Here is an 18,401-nt window from a genome sequence, read left to right as displayed (position 1 = left end):
TCCAGATGACATCAAAGCCATACCTATGAATCAAAGAAGGGTCATCTCTTCCTGTTCTTATTCCTTTCCTTTCTTCTGACGCCGTCACTCCTTCTCTGACGCCGTCACTCCTTCTCTGCCACCTAGTATATCCATACAACATGATCCCATCCATCGAAAAACGTAATCTTATATAGCCCACAAGACAACACACACACACACGCAACACACACAACTCACTCACCCCATCCATCGCATCCCAACTTCCCAACCTTCCCCCAAATCCATTCTCTCTCACCAAAATCCAAAAAAATCATATAATCACATCATATCACCAGGCCTCATCCCACTTCACAAATCTCTCACGGTTCACCCACCCCTCCAAAATCCCACTTTTTTTCCCTTCATTTGTCTAGTGCAAGTGCAAAGTAGTCTACACCCAAGTCACTCGGAAACTGATCAAGTCAAGCTCAAGCCATCCATCAATCAAATCAATCCATCCATCACGCAAGCTCTCACCGATAAGGAAATCCAATCCAAATAAACTTCACACTAAGAATTTCCCTACATGCTCTTAATCCTGGTGCGATTTTGATTGGCCAGAGACAGTACGCTTGGTAAATAAACAAATCCAATGAATAATCCACCCCGGCTGCGGCGCCAGCCTTGTTGAAATAATTTCTTTCTTTCGGTGAGAAGGGAGAGAGAGAAGGGAGAGAGAGAAGGGAGAGAGAGCATGGAGAGAGGAGTGGGAGAGTAACTTGACGGAGTCCATTCACTCTATCTGTTAATTAAGGTTACGTTACGACCGTGAGAAAATATTTCTCTCCATATCGCAAGGTTATTCCGCGTTCTGTCTGCAATTTGCGATTTGTATCTAAGATCAAGGGTATATACATATATACATACATACATACATACATACATATATACACATACATAAATTTCCAACCTCGAGAACTTTTCTTTGCGCACACATCAGCTTCTCTGCTTCGTTTTTTGGCTTGGTTTGTATTGTTTGTTTGTTTGTTTCTATTGTTTCTTTCCTATCGCATACGAAAGTTGGACGAGGATTCAATAATACAATATACAGTTACGATTACAGTCACAATTATAACTTCTCACGCTATACATACATACATACATATACACACAGCACACCGATACAAACTTCGTCAATCCACTCTTGCATACAGGAGGTTCGAATTCGTGTATCGATATACCGACTTTCCTTCCTTTCCAATCCATCCGATACTGATACCCTTACCCATCTCATGGAATAACCCGCAAGAAAGAAAGAAATAAATGCCTTCCTTCTTCACCTTCGACCAAGGACGCGACCGCTTCCAAACCGAATCGTCTCCCCTGCTGGGTCGCTTCCGCGCAGTGCCAAATGCGTATACCACGAATGGGCGCACGCGCAGGAAGTCTCTCTTGGGCTTTTCTATCGATGGCTTCGGCGGCGCGTTTGGAGGGAGAGATGAGGGGGATGAGGGAGGAGTGGATGGATATTACTGTGATGGGGATGAGGAGGAGGAGGGGGGGTGTATGGGTGGAGAGGGAGAGTAAGGAAATGGGGAGGAGAGTTTAGGGATACGTGGATAGAGCCGAAGCAGAGGAGTGTGGCGGGGTGTGTGGAGAGGTGGTGGTGGAGGTGGGGGGTTTTGGTTGGGGCGCCGAGTGTTTTGGTGAGTGAAATGGAAGGGGTTTCTTTGGTTTTTTGGGTTTAGAGACGGGGATGCGGATGTCTCTGCGGTAGAAATAGAAGGGGGTAGATGGCTTGTGGAGTGAAGTGAGGCACATAAATGCTTGGTTTCTGAGGGGATCATGATGGGCGCAAGATTGGGTGGATGAGGCAATGCTTCTAGACCAATGTTCTAACAGTTCCTGATACCCCATCTTCTAATATTCTACCTTCGCTGTAGTGGCTTGGGTGAGTAAAGAAACACGATGATATAATGGGTGGGAATTCAATGTCAAAGCCTCTATGCCTTTTGTTATCCCGCATTCTACTATTTTGCACCCACGTCAGTGTTTCTATTGGGTTGATGATGATGGGGGCTAGCCCCAGACCCCCATAGCTCGCTGCGCTCGAGAATTTTCTTATGATATGCTAGTCGGCCTCCACGGCAGTGGCCCCCGGAGGGCCAGCGGAGCGTCATTCAATGTTATGCAGAAGAGCTTTCATGTTTTCTTTGTTTGTCTCTTGAAAATTTGCGGATGTACACATACACTAAAGAGCTTTCACTAACCGTTCGAGAACGTTAGGCTGTTGCATGGTGTGCGCTACCATTTCCACAATACGAATTTCCAGATGACGACAACACGGTCGATTCACCATTGGCCATCCTTGGACACAAGATACCAGGTCACGGAGAAGCTAGAGTTGAAATTAACTTTTGGTTCTTTCTATTCGTGTATTATGGTTTCTATAATATAACGGCATTAATGTGGATTACGAAAGTCTTCAATATTTATTCGCTGAATTGGTATATTTGAGCTTCTTGGATCTGATCGGTACATACACTAACACATACTAGGTGGCCTAAAAGTCTTGGTTTTCCCCTAACAGTCTCTATCATTGCCGCAATGTCAATAGCAGCCCCGATACCTTTTTATTGTATTCCCGAACTTCGATATATTACATCACATAATACAGCGTGGATATGCTGGACATTCTTCGCCATGGCAATGCCATTATTAGTTGCATTTGCTATCCTCCTTAATCATGAACGACATCTCGGTTTACGCAATCCTCTTTCGGAAACTCAACGTCTTTTTACTTCTTCATGGTGGACAGGTGATACCGATACCATAAATGCAAGAGATCGACCACGAAGAGCAAATATTATTCGAAGTCAAAGTACTTTTGATCCCAATGCTTCTCTAGAGGTGGCGTTAGCATCAGATGATATTTATCGATCCAGAGATGCTCAACGTATGTTGAGGAAACGTTGGCTGCCAGCAAGTTTTGTGAGATTTATGTGGTTTTGTTCGGCACTACTAATAGCTATATTGACTTACCTTTTGGGAGAAACTTATGCAGAGATATATTTGCGAACATTACCACATAGTACGGTTGAAACGCTCGTATATGTTTATAGCTGGGTTGTGACGGTTCATCTATTGGATGGATTATGCGGGTGGATTTTGGGGGGTAACGAGGGAGAAAGAGTAGGCAGTTACCCCCTTGGTTGGATTTTTAAACTGTAAGATTTCTAGTTCGTATTTTTCTTCAAAGATTACTGACATGTTCTACAAGTTACTTCGCTCTCACCTACCAAACTTACGTCCGCGCTTTATATGCTCGTCTTCGATCACCACAACAATTCATCTACCTCCAAGTAATGTCCTCTTCATTCTTGATTCTCCTCGCCCCACTCACAATCTCGGCACCCTTTCATTCGCTCCTCACACTTCTCGGTTTGAGTGGTCAATCATATACCGCATATCAGAAATTCTGCACCCGAAACATCTTCCTCCGCGGCTTGAGCGAAAACGTCTCAATGCTTACTTTCCTCGGAAGTATCTTGGTTCTGCACTACGGTGCCAATAAAGACGTGTATCCTTACTTCGCTTTCGACACTCCAATCTCTCCACCATCAAACCAAACCCTCTCTTCCATCACCTACAAATTCTTCCCTTCCATGCCTCACATCCCTCATCATCTTCCTTCTTCTGGTGCTCCTCCATTGAACGCACCCCCCAATACGATTTCCGCCTCACGTTCTACGCGTCGATAGTAACTTGGGGCTGCGAAATTGTAGCGGGCTGGGTCACGAGGAGGATTCTGTGGTGGGGATGGAAAATCAATGTGACGGCCGAGGGGAAGAGAGATTTGGCGGCCTGGCCGGAGTTGTTGCCGACGGGCGTGGTGGTTATGGTGCATGTGTTGCAGAATATGCTGTTTAGTATTGTGAGGTTGGAGTTTCATTAGGGGTGGGGGTAGGGGTGTAGGAGAATAGGGGAGAATAGGGGAGGAGAGGGGAGAAGATGTTGGATTTGATTATGAATGAATGAATGAATGAATGAATGAATGCATTTTCGTGTTATGGTGTTTGAGCAGGGTGTTGGTTGGTTGGATTGTTTACCTTGTTTTGTTGTTTATTTTTGCTTCTTTAATTTACATACCCTCCTCGAATTGCATTGCGTTGTATTGCATTGCATTGCGTTGCGTCGTGTCTCTTTTTTGAAAAGAAAATTCTCGTTTTTTGTTTCTCGGTTCTCGCTTCGAGATACTACTTACTTACTTACTTACTTAGATTAGATCAGATTAGTTTAGATTAATACACGATGACGAAATGAATGATGGAATGATGGAATCACGCGTGGGAACCAAAGATTGGGAATTAGAGAAGTTGTTTTGAAGAAGTCGTTTTGAAGAAGAGGCAGAGGAAGGAGTGGAGGGAAGAAGAACAGGAGAGGAGCGGAGAATCGAATCGGAGAAGAATTATGGAAATAGAAATAGAAATAGAAATACGCGTGGGCGTGGGCGTGGGCGTGGCAATGCAGGAAAGGAAGGAAGGAAGGGAAGGAAGGGAAGAAAAGAAAAGAGAAGCTGGATGAAATCGTTGATTGGGTATTTGAGTGATTGGGTATTTGAGTAATTGGTTGACGAGTTGGGCAGATGGAGGAATGGAAGAATGAGTAATTAAATAAACAATTAAATAAACAAATGCCATTACAATGACATTTACAATTGCAATTATCTATATGTTCCCCGAGTTCTACTTTGTTATACCTATCTATATACCATTATACCTCTCTCTATATATCTATATACCTAAAAACAATAAGAATCACATTCAAATCAGAGAATTTTACAAGACACATATACACAATATCATAAAATCGTAACCGAAAAATCCTATACCACTTCGCTTATTTTGGTAATGTTGCGTATGTTAGGTAGGTGGGTATCTCATGTTAAATGTCAAACTCATCATTTCAGGGGAGGAGAGTGTAACGCTTGTCTCTTGATGCATGTACATGTTATGTTTTTAATTTGCTACTTCGGAATCACATATATACATACATACATACATACATACATCAGTCCTTATAATTTCTGATCTCTCATCTGTCATCTATAATCCTAAATTTAAGCTCTTCTCTCATCTCTCATCTCTCATCTCCCCCAACCTCAACCTACTCCTCAAATCATCTAATCAAACTCCCTCTTCTCTCCCAACTTCCCCCATCCTTCCAATACATCTCTATCAACATTACTCGCAAATTCCCTCTCGAAAACTTCTTCTCCCCCACAAACCCTCACCACCTCCCCCAACCTCACCTTTACAAATTCCCACGCATTAACTCTATGAACCGGATCCACCATGTTCCATTCCCTCTTCCTCTTATCTTCCTGAGTCTCACCCTCAAATACTTGTTGTTCTCCCCATATCAAATTATCTCCTCCAATATCATCTCTTCCCGCCATCATCTCACTAATAACACTCGTCCACATCGCAAAGAAATCTTGAAGTTTCGAAAGAATGATTTGCGTCATTGGACTTGGCAATTCCAAAAGACGCGTCAGAGCCAAACAACTCAATTTTTGTCTATCGATATTGGCCATACTGTCGAAATGACGGAACCATTCCTCACTTAACCATTTCCAAATATTTTCAAGATTATTGTCGATGCTCATGAGGAGATTAGCGAAGACCGTCGGATCTGCTAGTGCAATGCGAGCCAGAATGGTAAAGTAATCTGTCTCAACTACGTCATCTAATTTAGGATATTTACGCTCGGGACCAGTAGTTTGATGAGCTTCCCAAGCATCGCGAAGTCCCGAGAAGATCTTTTCCGTATACCCAGATTCGTGGAGATCTTTTGTGATTTGTGTAACACCATTCGAACCTCCTAACTTTTCAGCAGCACGAATTAAATCCTCGACGGTTGTTGTAACAAGGCCGGCGAGATCGCGTTTGGTGACTCCCAACAAACTGGTCATGTACGAGACAATCCGAAGTCGATTCGCATCGCCCAGCATAGCTTCTGGCGCTAATAGAATATATTCATTCACGATACCAAGAATGACTCGAAGATTATCAGAACCCAGTTCGAGTAGAGGAAATGCGCAATCGATGAGGGCTAGAACCTCGGGAGATGCAGGTGATGATGACTGAGCGAGAATTTGTGCCCACAAGTCAAGAGCTTCTTCCATAAGGTAGACTTGCATTTCTGAACCCGGTTCCACAGCGCGTTGAATTAGAGGTAAGATTAGCGAGTGGTATCGTTCCGATTGACCTTGCATACAAGATACAAGAGTAGACATGATTGTTAATATGGCCTGTTTGAGAAGATGTTCTTCGCCAGAAGCTTCCCAAAGACCTGGTAAAATAGAAACAATTTGATCTGCATATGGAGAGATATGAGTTTCTAACCTGATAGCAATCATTCTAATTGTTTCCAATATTACCAATTTTGTTTCCGTATTCTCAACCTCTTGAATTAAAGCCATAGTGCGACCAAGAATATCAGGAGCATATGGTAGAAAGGGTTCAACGTGAAATTCGAAATCATCGACAATCGCCTTAAATTGACGAGCTGCAGTAATGCGAACGACATGATCATTGGTTTCATCTTCTGATTTAAGTAGATGTTGAAAGATTTGATATACCAATGGTCTATTAGCTTGTGATATTCTGACAGGAATCCATTGACCAAGTAGAATGGCAATTCGTCGACGAAGTACCTTCCAGCTTTGACCGGTTTGTTGAACATCATTAACTAAAGTTGAAGTAAGGAAGGTATCGAAGTCAAAGCTTTGATGTATAACAGCAGCAGATAATCCCATGGCAGTATACACAGCATCCTTGGTGACAACAGATTGCCCATTACTACCTGTAACCGATTGGAAGTATTGTAACAGTGGTGCCACTAGAAGATCTTTGAAGTTGATGACGAGGTCCATGAATAGCTTTTCCGCACAAGGTCGAACTTCAAATTCCCAAGTATCTCCACCACCTTCTTCACGTATCTCCCATTCATCCTCATCTTCTTCCCAAGCTTCTAAATCAACTTGACGAAAGACGAAGAATTTAGTAACGATAACACTTGCCATTTCGGCTATTAGCTGTTCAGAAAGCAATTGCGATTTGAGGAATGCTACAGCTTGTCGCTGTTCTTCTTTGACCTCGGGAGTTCGATATTTGAAGGATTGTGTTGGACTAAATACCATCTTCATACAAGCGCGCAAGAGGGTCAGACCTTTTAGACATAATTTTTCCATGATCGGTCTATCTTGTTTTGATCCATCATCAGTTGCCAAAGCTTTGGCACTGAAATCCTGTGTTGCTGATCCATAAGAATCTCCAAATTTAGAAACAAATCCCCAATATCCTCTTACCAAATCTATAGAATTGGGCAAGAGTGCGAACGCAGCAGGATGTGTATTTGACATTTGGACATGTAGTTTTGCAAATTGTACGAGGTGCTTCTCAGCTAGTTCCTTAGCAGGTGATGCCAAAACTGTAGATTCTTCATTTACTATTGTGAGGAGCTGACCAAACTGTTGTTGCGATTGTTGCCATATTTGTTGAACATCTTTATCATGATTTGGAAATTCATAACCCACAATAAGAAGTCGTCGAAGGATCTTGATCGCAATCAGACTGTTTTCCATAGCATTTATAGCACCCCCTTGATCACCCGAAGAGTTCTCAGTTAAGAAACCAAGCCATTGTGAAACCTTTTGTGTATAAATGCCGCTCAGCAAGAATACCATCTCTGGCGTGACTGATTGTAAGCTCGTTTGAGATCTCCTCAATCGGGCGGTAGCCAACTCTTTCACAATCTGTAGTAATATCAACATTCCTCTTTGTAGATGAAGTTGGTTTGTTTCGTTTGCAGTTCGCAGCATACTAATCAAATTCGTAAGAACATCCGGCCAGTCCATAGGATAATCCACTCGGACTACTTTCGAAATCACCAAGGCATTTTGTAAAGCAAGTTGAGGATCGGACTCTTCAAATCCACTCTCTAGCAGATGTGATCGAATGTTCTCTTTCTCTTCCGCAGTAATAGCATTTGGGGCTGTCTTTCGCCAATATTTATCGATACCATTTTTCAATTGTATGACCGCTAGATATCTTACTTCGGAGGGTAGGGACTTATCGAGATATACTGCCTAAGCAAAAGTGTTAGTTGGGGTGCCCAAGTCCCGACATTCATGGAGAAAATACCTGCAGTAAAGTGTAGTATCCTCTCTGTGTCTTCCAAGCTTCTAGTTGTTGTGTCCCAGTTTGGATAGCTAGCTGTTGAGAGGACCCTGCCGACTGCAAGGCTAGATATACCTGTTGAGGATTTAGAGGAGCTGCCTCTCCAGGAACTTCGATCGCAAACGCCATATTGAATGAAAGGATTTAAACTTTCACAAGATGTCAAAGAATGCAATGATCTTCAAGAGACGAAAGAAAGTTGTGGTGTATTATTGAAACTGCGCCCCACCACGAGCTGTTTTTCTTGAGGGTCTCTATCACACACACCGTAAGGTTAACTTTTTGTTCGAGCTTCTTTTTTTGAGTGAACAGTTCACTTCAGCCTCGTCAGTGTCAATGCTCCACCAGGATTCACCAAACATGAGATGTTATTATTCTCAACGTGAAGCAATGATTGTACGAAATTGATATTCAAGTTTCATCTTGACTTATTGTCAATCGTCTCATGTGTTTGTATCAAAATCATCCAAGATGTGCTCCGTTTTTGGAGGTTCGGATTTGGCACCCACATCATCCTAGGACATCTTTTAGACCCCAATACGAGTTCCCCTCATCTCCCATTGCTTATGACGATATTATACATGAATATCTAGGGTATCGAATGGTTACATTTTGTCCAAGACCATGAAAGGAAATGAAACGATTGTGACGCCCTGGCAACATCAACAAAATTTGAATCACGTATCAGTGTCTTCATAATTTCCAACCATGACACCTCTTCCTTCAACCTACAAAGCTCTACGCTTCAGTACCCTTGCGGGCCCTCTTACCATTGAGGAACAAGATATCTCATCACTCCAAACTCCGAAAACTCTTCTAATAAAAGTCCATTTTGCGTCTATAAATCCCGTTGATACACAATTATGGCGTGCAGGCATAGTATCCGTGGTCTCTGGCTCCAAAGGCATGGGTCGTGATTTCTCCGGCACCATTGTAGCCATTGGAGATCAGGTGAAAGGGAATTGGTCTATTGGGGATGAAGTCTTTGGGTTGTTGTTTCAAGTTGTATGTTTGTTCATCTGCTCATAGTCTCGGGGGACTTGGGAGACAATTAAGATGTATTACTGATAGGAATAGTTCGGTCAAGGAACTTTCAGTCAATACATTGCTGTTAATCCAGCTTCAGATCCAGTGGTCAAAATGCCTAATTGTCTATCTCATGAAGCCGCTGCATCGATCCCTCTCGTTGCATTAACCATGTTTGCGGCTTTGGATTGGCTTCCCGCAGCTAGGAGTGATTCACAGAGAAAAGTAATTGTACGAGGAGCGTCAGGAGGTTGCGGTTCATGGGCCGTTCAATGTGAGTATTTCTTCAATCAATATTAATTTTTTTGGTGGATATGTTGTGAAATGATATTAACGCATCTATAAGTGGCCAAAAATCTATACGACTGTCACGTCACAGCCATCTGCTCCTCTAAAAATATCGAGTATGTCAAAAGTCTAGGAGCAGATGAAATAATAGATTACACCTCCGAACCAGTTCTTCAGACATTAATCAAGAGCAAGAATACTTCAACAGAATATGATCTACTAATAGATTGTGTGGGAGGAACAGACCTCATACCATCTTACGTGCGTCCTCCTACCCCTCCCATTCCCTAATACCTAACACCCACACAGCAAACTCTTCTCCACCCCCACGGCGCCTACACAACCATCGTCGGCGACAAAACCGACGTGAAAGGTCTCGGCGGACCCGTAACATTCTTCAAAACCCCCATCCAAATCTGGCGTTACATATCCGGTTTCATATGGGGTCCTCGTTATGCCGTGATATCTCTTCATACAAAATCCGAGTACCTGGAAAAGATAGTCGCGTTAGCTGAGAGAGGAGATGTGAAGATTGAGATTCAGGAGGTGATCAAGGATGCGTTGAATGAGGAGACCGAGGGATGGAAGAGAGCTATTGAGATTATTGAGAGTGCAAGGGTTAGAGGAAAAGTTGTGTTGGAGATATTGTGATGCGTGGGAATGGTTGTGAATTATGCGTTAATGATATACCAATTGACCCTAATAATATAACTGTCAGTTCAGGAATTGGATCCAATCTTTGGTCCTTATTGATATGAATCGCATTCATAAATTCTGTTAGTCGTCCAGACTCAGAATGTATAACTTGAAAATGTCTAGCATGATAACTGAATACACTCTATTTTTGATATAGTTGAGATATCCAAATTTTATAAGGAAAATTCAATCATATGAATATACATTTGAAGTGGATAACTCAGCCACAGTCTTCTACCTCTTCTTTCACTTCATTCAAGCCATCTCTTTCTTTTCTTCTTTGCTTAATCCAGGACCCCAATTCTCTCCATATCTTCTCCTTCTCCGCAGGCGACAATGATGCTGCTAGTCCAGATGTACTAGATGCCACAAAAAGCCTAGCTCCTCCCCATGAACCTTCACCCTTTGTAACTCCCAAATTCTCTTCTTCTGATTGCCATCCATATCTGAACTCATCCTTCGCCATAGCCTTCCCCTTCTTGACTCTCCACACACTCTCCCAAATACTCTTCCCAACCAATGCCACAGCCTCCGGTCTAGAAACTCTAATCTTCTCTTCCAACAAACTCACTCCCTCGTCCATTTCTTTTTTCGACAACTCCCCTCCATTTCTTGTCGGTCTTTCCACAATATTTGTATTTCCCAAAGAATATAATTCTGGTAGTTTTACATCATCCTCCGCCTTCAAAAGTCGAGTGGTACAACCTGATGAATAGAGTAGTTTCCAAAAACGATTAGAAGGATGTGCATAGGCGTGGCCAAGTTGAGCGGTCAATAAACCTGGATTAAGACCTACAAAAAGACACAGTAGATTAGGCGCTATGACGTCGGGGAGAAACGAGAGATGCGCGTAGTGAGATGGAGGTTTGTAGCCTCCGCCAGCGCGGGAACGGCGCTTTTTGGGCGGAGAGGGTTTGCTTGCTGGTGAAGCGGAAAGTGGCTCGAGCCTGCGTTTTAGAGGAGAAGGGGTTGCATTTGCATACTTAGAAACTTCGACGGGACACATTGCAGGTGATTGCCTCTTTCGAACACTTGTTGGTATAGGCGAAGTCATAGGGGAGGGCGTACAATCGCCACGCAGCTCCGTTTTAATAAGGCGATCGTGCTGTTCACTCATTCCTTCAGAGGAATTCCGTCCAGCTTCATTATATGACTTTCCACATTTATGATTCCTGTGTTCATGCGTTCCTTGCTCGGGCGATTTGCAATTCCAAGCTTCCAACCGGTTGCTTTCGAATTCTGATTGAGAGCCTGCTGTGACATCGGGAGCGTCGGTATAGAATTCCTGCTTCAGAGGAGAAAGAGATGATTGTGAGGTTGATGATTTTGACAGAAGATTCCGTGAAGTCATTCGGGGACTCTGTCGGCGAGGGCGTGGAGGTTGATTTGGAGAGTATGTAAATGAGCAGAGATCCAATTTGCCTCGAAAGCTTGGTGCCGTTACGTTAGGTGCAGCATCTGCTTCTACCTCTTCCTTCTTGAAGTATTTTGAGTTCACATGTTTACCCATGTTGTTGGGCAATGGATATGATGTCGGGGTTTTGATGAGTATTTGAACAGATGTACAAGATAAATCTGCCGGGTCAGCAATTCAAGTAGGGGATAGCAATGACGTCTGTCGATACGACGAATTCTCCAGAACAGTTATTACCATAATTGCGATAGAAATAGAAGTAACACGAAGATACTCATAACTATTGCATGCATTGCTTTTTAATATCCTTAACATACTGACAATGCATGAAGAAAGCTCCAAATGCGTTGTGTCATATACAGAAGAAAGAAAAGAAACGATACCCAATTAATATAAATAGAATGGTAAGTTGTTCTAGCGACCCTCATTATTTACTTATTTGTGTATGACGGTGAGTGAATGGTGGGGCTGGGCTGTGCGGTGCCTTCCCTCAATAAGACACATAGAAACAAAAAGTTATATAAATTCCATTTCCCCTGATTTATTTGATTCTTGAATTTCTCAATTTCCATATCCTTCATCTCTTACCTATCACTATACCATTCTTTATCTAATACGAAATCATGGAATCCGTTCAGAAAGTACTCGATACATTGCACATTGGAGGCAAGACACAAGCTGCCCCTCCTAAAGAGCCCAGCTCCACCGAGCTTGAACAGCTTAGGGAGAAGTACACCAAAGCAAAGCAAGACCAAGTTTTTGCATTTTACGATACCCTCGAAGTTGCAGAGAAAGCTGCTCTCTATGAACAGCTTTCCAATTTCGATCCTGAATATATCAACAAAATCACCGATGCAGCTCTCAACCCACCCAAAACCCAAGATGCCGACAAAGAAACGGGTCTCGAGCCACTCCCTGAATCTGCGACTGCCAGTATCCTCGATTCAAAGGCTGAAGATATTGAGAAGTGGTATGAGACGGGTTTGGATTTGATCGCTGAAAACAAGGTTGCAGTGGTACTTATGGCTGGTGGCCAAGGAACCCGTTTAGGAAGTTCAGCTCCAAAGGGTTGCTTCAATATTGGTCTACCTTCCGAAAAATCCCTTTTCCAAATACAGGCAGAACGTATTCGCAGAGTTCAGAGATTGGCACATAAGAAGGCTGGTTATGCAGCGGATAAAAAGGTGATCGTTCCGTGGTATGTGATGACCAGTGGACCAACTCGAGGACCTACCGCAGACTACTTTGAGGAAAATAAATACTTTGGTTTGGAAAAGGAGAATGTTATTATCTTCGAACAGGGTGTTCTCCCTTGCATTTCGAATGATGGCAAAATTCTTTTGGAGAGTAAGGGTAGGGTTGCTGTTGCACCAGATGGAAACGGTGGTATCTACCAAGCCATCGTCACATCAAATGTCATGTCTGACATGACAAACCGGGGTATCCAACACATTCACGCTTACTGCGTAGACAACTGTCTCGTCAAGGTAGCAGATCCAGTATTCATTGGATTTTCAGCTTCTAAAGATGTGGACATTGCTACAAAGGTTGTGCGAAAGAGAGATGCTACCGAATCTGTTGGTCTGATTCTTCTCAAGAATGGCAAGCCAGATGTTGTTGAATATTCTGAAATCGACAAGGAGACTGCTGAAGCTAAAGATGCCAAGCAACCAGATGTCTTGAAGTTCAGAGCAGCAAACATCGTTAACCACTATTACTCTTTCCGATTCATTGAATCGATCCCTCAATGGGCACACAAGTTACCTCACCATGTTGCAAGAAAGAAGATTCCTTATGTGGATACTGAGAAAGGTACAACTGTCAAACCTGAGAAGCCAAACGGTATCAAGCTTGAGCAATTTGTTTTCGATGTTTTCCCAATGTTGGAGCTTAACAAGTTCGCGTGTATGGAAGTCAAACGTGAGGATGAGTTCTCACCACTGAAGAACGCGAGAGGTACTGGTGAAGATGATCCAGATACTAGTAAGAAACATATTATGGATCAAGGAAAGCGATGGGTACAAGCTGCAGGTGCTACTGTTGTCGGTGAAAATACCGACGATGGTATCGAAATTTCTCCATTGATCAGTTACGTAAGTCAACCATTCTTTTGTCCCATGCCGCTCGATTCAATAAGGCTAACATGTTTATAGGGTGGAGAAGGATTGGAGAAGTTGAAGGGACAGACCATCACTGCCCCAGCTGTTTTGGAGAAGGAGCTGTCATAAGTAACTTAAAAAGGACAAGCAGATGAACAATTTAGGAACTTTTTGGTTTGGCTATAAGCTCTGATAGCAATATTATCATTCAATACAAGCGAGACATTTCGAAGCGAAGTGGATAACTAAAAGTACCAATACAACATATCAATAACACCAGAATATCTACCGTGATTTTGGTGACTGTCCAATACTTCCCATATCCATATCCGAGGAGAACATTGAATCTGCGATCTCAGCCCCTGAGGTGAGAATCAGCTAAGACTTTTAGAACAAAGAAATACTTCTAGTGTGTATCCTAAGCCTCCATTGCTGAACTAAAAGGATAAGCCTTGCTCCATGACAACATTTTGCCTCCACACATCTTATGAAGGGTTTCTAGAAGATTTCTTGTCTAGTGGACATGCATTCATCAACAGCCAGCAACCGTAAGCGTGGAAAAACTACCGGTTATAAGGGAAGTCCAGATGATCAACCCCGCCATTATTATTGGTAATGAGTGGCTGAAGAAGTCGGATCTATCCATCCGTCGCTCATCTCCACATCACGTGTTGAAATTACACGATGTACCGTGTGTATGGATGCTGGTAAGAGAAGTGCATGAAGTGGAGATGGAAAACTGGGAAAAAGTGGTGGAGGCATCGTACTACTGGATATGCTTAAATTTTCCTCCGTCTTACCTTTAAATTAATTAGACTATCTGACTTTTATCTTACATCACTTTCTTGATCAAAAATCAGAGGGAAACATACGGATGGGTGTGAAAACTGGGTTTTACATACCTACGGTTATATCCAGCCAGCCATCTGTCAATCACGCATGATGGGAAGGGAAGAGAGACAATTGATGGTTACAGTTATGATTTGTTAGTTCGTGCTATTCGACATCTATATCGAATCATCGTCTTTACCCACCTAGATGCCGGTACGATATACTCATAGAAAAACATCAATAAGAAGCCCGGTAATACCGATTCAAAAACTAAATGACATCTGCCAAGCCACCTCGTGGCAGTGCCAGGCAGCGCGCCCAAAGATGTGAAATGGCAAAGAGAGGTGTGAAATGTGAATGTGACGGAGGAGAAACTAACAGATGAGGCGAATCATAAGGCGAATCTTGGCTATGCTACGGATCGGAATCGGGAACCCGCTCTTTCGCGGTGGTCATTAGTCGGAGAAAGGGTACCGGTACCACCCAATAGGCAAGTTCGGAGAATAGTTATCAATGATGGACGAAGTATGTATATATTAACTGACTTCCCCCCGGACGCAATTCGCTTGAGATTTGAGATTTTTCTAGTTGCAAGTCAAGTTCGCAAACACATCAGCATCACACCCATATACCGTGAAACAAAGCGCATTTTTGGAAACTTTTAAAGTTTGAGTCGCATACTCATTTTCTATCGGTGGATTTGGTGTTTACATTTACATCAATATTATCGAATTCATCTGATTCAACGGGGAAGAATAATACTTTGACTACCTATTTCTTTCTTTCACCCTTCACGTATCTATCGCATTACGATAAAATAGAACTCTCCATCAATCAATCAATCAATCAATCATTACAACAAACACTAATAAACATCTTCACCTACCTAATCAACCATGAGGACGAATCTCTGGACCGTAGCCCTGCTACTCTTCTCTTCCACCCCCTCGTTTGCGCATCCGCAATACATCCCCTCCGCTGAACTGACCACACGCGATGCAAACGCAGAACCTGCAGTCAAAGCCGAAGAATTCACATACTATTCGCGCGAGGAGAAACGAGGTGGCGATTTATTCAAACGCAAGGGCGGAGGAGGCGGTGGCGGGAAAGGAGGAAGTGGAAGTTCGAGTAGTGGCAGTAGTAGCAGTGGAAGCAGTTCTTCTTCAAGGTACGTTAATGGAATTGTTCTTCTTTCTGATTCCGAGATTATGGAATGGATGCTGTGAGGCGAAGTGATGCGAAAGAATCTTGAGGAGGGGAATTGAGAGACATCTCGGGTGTTGGGGGTAAAGCACTGAGTTTCAGTGTTTGGGCGGAATGTACTGGATTGAATTCAAGAGAATCAAGCTCTAACATGGTATTACAATAGTTCTGGCTCTTCTTCTGGAAAAGGAGGTGTCACATCCTCTTCCTCTTCGTCGGGTGGCGCTACAAAAGCTGGCTCGGGTCCCGCGCCTGCTTATGGTGGGGGGAGATATGTATGTACCTTTCCCAAAGATTCAAGTATTAATTACTAACCTACAAACAGTATGGCGGAGGAGCAACAACACCATATTCCTCAGGAGCTCGTTCACCTCTTGGAATCGCCCCCGTCTTCCTTGGTTTAGGTGCCCTATCCATCTTCCCCGGTCTCTGGCTCTACGGCGCCTACAGCTATCCATACCACAATTCCTATTCCTTCCGCAACCACTCGGCTACCCGCAACAGTACCAACACTACATCTGCCTCTATTGAAACCCGTCAAGATTCAGACACCACAGGCGCCAACGAGACAAAACCAGTCACATGTCTCTGTGCCGCCTATAGCGAGTGCGGATGCGACGATAGTGGAAACTCGACATTCCTGGATCAAATAATCGGAGATGGAAGTTATGCCGCGTTGAACAAGACGTTGGTTAATGTCGCGGAGGTTAATGGTACATCGACGATTCTTATCAATGGTACGCTGCCTAACGGAACGACCGCGAGTGGTGGGTCGGATTCGGCGGCTGGGAGGACGATAGCAGAGGGTTTAGGCTGGTGGGTTATGATTGCGACGGTCTTCGCCACTTGCTTTGCCATCTGATTTTCTTCCTGAAGAATTGGGGATGAAGAAAAGAAAAATAAGATAAGGGATAAGTCAAGATAACTGGGAATCGTTTTCCCAGAACACTTGCAAGCAAAGCAACATAGAGAAGACACGGGATTTCATTGTATATTTTCAATACGAACACGGGCGGTATCGTTCTACTTTTCTGGCGTTTCAAAAACGATGGGAAGGGAATGGAATGGAATGAAATAAATTGAGAAGATGGGAGGTGAAATTATGACCCCCGATACGTTTGTATTACTAGTACTTATGAAATAATGGTGGTTTGGGGATTAAATCGATGGGATGAGGGATGAGGGATAAATATATCCCTCAATAGAATACAATATGAGGGTAGAGTGAGCAAAGCAGCAAATGCTAGGATAGGAAATAGTCGTTGGATACCTACGTAATACAAATTGTGTGTTTTAATCTCTTAGTCTTATGGGGCGAGTGAAAAATGAATTATTGAATGTTTCGACTCAGGTATGTGTATATAGTGGAAGTAAAGACGCTTCATTTGAAGTTCCGCGACTCTTTAATAGTTTGGTTAAATAATCGGATAGAAGATGAGGTTCAAAATATTGTTTCGCCAGTGTTCTTTTTCGTGAGAAATTTTGGATTCTATAAGTAGGTGCATTTTATTTTATTTTACTCCACCCCATTCTATGTTACACCCATCAAGCCGATTCAGAACTCCTCGCTTTACGTCGTCGTATCAATTCTCCCAACGGTATATCATCTTCATCCACAATATCCGCTTCTTCATCTACCCCATAATCTCTCAATCTATCACCTTCTGAATTTGTCCAGCCTTCTTCTCCGTCAAGTCCCTCTTCATATTCTTCACTTTCATCTTCATTTTCCTCCTCTTCGTCATCTTCTTCATAATATCCATCTCCATTATTGATAGTACCTCCTGTATCATCTTTCTTCCAGCGTTTCAAATCCGCTTCTTGACGCTTTCTAAATGCATCTCGTTCTTCCTCTACACTCCCGTAGACTTTCTCTTCCATCGGGATCGTTTCCACACCCACACATCCCGCTCTCCTTCCCAACTTATCCGGATCCGGAGGCGGCCACATACCCACTCTATCATTGAATCCATTTTCTTCCCACGTCCCCGCACTCTCTACACTTGGGCCCCCTGCAAGTGGATTGAACCACAGAAGTATATTCGCACTCCCCATCGCTTGCACAATATTCTCCCAAATGCCTATATCGAAGGGGAATTCCACTTTGTGCACCCTGACCTTGCGTCCTCCATTCGCATACACATAGCCGCGCATATTTTTCGATTTCGAGCGCTCGATAACGGCATCGTGGCGTTCGATTTCCCAGGCTTCGATCATGTAGATGTTTGTTGTGAGGGAATAGACGGTGCGCAGAAAGAGGAGGGACATGGCGAAGAGGGAGAGCCCGGCGGAGCAGGTAATTATGAAGAGGATAGTGAGGGAGGTGGTTGAGGGGCCGAGGTAGGAGGGGAGGGTACTTTCGGAAATGACGTAGCTAATGCGGATGCAGAGGAAGAAGCCGAGGATGAGGAGGGAAAAGACAGCGTAGAAGAGGAAGCGGACGAAATGGGGGAAGGTGATGTGGGAAACACAGTTGTTGGTCCAGGGACAGTGGTGGTCCATTTTGGGGATGCAGCTAGAGTTTGTTAATTATGATACTTATTCGGAGTTTGGATTCTCAAAAGGTAGAATGAGAGAGGGAGAGGTATACCGTTTACACTGTTTACAATGATGTGCTCTAGCCGGCTTCACCGCATCACA

General features: G+C 43.4%; 7 protein-coding genes across 7 annotated transcripts; 4 read left to right on the top strand and 3 right to left on the bottom strand.

The window, feature by feature from the left end:
• Positions 1-1,284: 1,284 nt before the first annotated feature.
• Bfra_011853 (uncharacterized protein) lies at positions 1,285-3,722 on the top strand (the record flags this gene model as incomplete). The annotated part of the gene is made up of 5 exons (XM_037342179.1): positions 1,285-1,523; positions 1,585-1,609; positions 2,248-2,468; positions 2,520-3,188; positions 3,242-3,722. 5 exons carry the CDS (start codon positions 1,285-1,287, stop codon positions 3,720-3,722), a joined length of 1,635 nt encoding a protein of 544 aa, XP_037187837.1.
• Positions 3,723-5,143: 1,421 nt separating this feature from the next.
• Positions 5,144-8,333, bottom strand: Bfra_011852 (putative importin 11 protein; the record flags this gene model as incomplete). The annotated part of the gene is made up of 2 exons (XM_037342178.1): positions 5,144-8,113; positions 8,169-8,333. The coding sequence occupies 2 exons, from the start codon at positions 8,331-8,333 to the stop codon at positions 5,144-5,146; spliced, it is 3,135 nt and encodes a 1,044-aa protein (XP_037187836.1).
• Positions 8,334-8,912: 579 nt separating this feature from the next.
• On the top strand, positions 8,913-10,169 carry Bfra_011851 (putative reticulon-4-interacting protein mitochondrial precursor protein; the record flags this gene model as incomplete). Its single annotated transcript, XM_037342177.1, has 4 exons — positions 8,913-9,209; positions 9,282-9,504; positions 9,577-9,779; positions 9,828-10,169. The coding sequence occupies 4 exons, from the start codon at positions 8,913-8,915 to the stop codon at positions 10,167-10,169; spliced, it is 1,065 nt and encodes a 354-aa protein (XP_037187835.1).
• A 265-nt stretch (positions 10,170-10,434) lies between these two features.
• Positions 10,435-11,724, bottom strand: Bfra_011850 (putative mismatch-specific thymine-dna glycosylate protein; the record flags this gene model as incomplete). Its single annotated transcript, XM_037342176.1, has 1 exon — positions 10,435-11,724. One exon carries the CDS (start codon positions 11,722-11,724, stop codon positions 10,435-10,437), a length of 1,290 nt encoding a protein of 429 aa, XP_037187834.1.
• A 527-nt stretch (positions 11,725-12,251) lies between these two features.
• On the top strand, positions 12,252-13,978 carry Bfra_011849 (putative udp-n-acetylglucosamine pyrophosphorylase protein; the record flags this gene model as incomplete). Its single annotated transcript, XM_037342175.1, has 2 exons — positions 12,252-13,721; positions 13,782-13,978. 2 exons carry the CDS (start codon positions 12,252-12,254, stop codon positions 13,854-13,856), a joined length of 1,545 nt encoding a protein of 514 aa, XP_037187833.1. The 3' UTR covers positions 13,857-13,978.
• Positions 13,979-15,418: 1,440 nt separating this feature from the next.
• Positions 15,419-16,623, top strand: Bfra_011848 (putative glycine-rich protein; the record flags this gene model as incomplete). The annotated part of the gene is made up of 3 exons (XM_037342174.1): positions 15,419-15,726; positions 15,928-16,036; positions 16,087-16,623. The coding sequence occupies exons 1-3, from the start codon at positions 15,455-15,457 to the stop codon at positions 16,621-16,623; spliced, it is 918 nt and encodes a 305-aa protein (XP_037187832.1). The 5' UTR covers positions 15,419-15,454.
• Positions 16,624-17,306: 683 nt separating this feature from the next.
• On the bottom strand, positions 17,307-18,263 carry Bfra_011847 (putative dhhc zinc finger membrane protein; the record flags this gene model as incomplete). The annotated part of the gene is made up of 1 exon (XM_037342173.1): positions 17,307-18,263. The coding sequence occupies one exon, from the start codon at positions 18,261-18,263 to the stop codon at positions 17,307-17,309; it is 957 nt and encodes a 318-aa protein (XP_037187831.1).
• Between the last annotated feature and the right edge of the window lie 138 nt (positions 18,264-18,401).

This window comes from Botrytis fragariae, assembly GCF_013461495.1.
Source record: "Botrytis fragariae strain BVB16 chromosome Unknown tig00000255, whole genome shotgun sequence".
NCBI classification, from domain to species: Eukaryota; Fungi; Ascomycota; class Leotiomycetes; order Helotiales; family Sclerotiniaceae; genus Botrytis; species Botrytis fragariae.
Note: the sequence above shows the minus strand (reverse complement) of the source record. Positions and strands in the feature narration are given on the sequence as shown.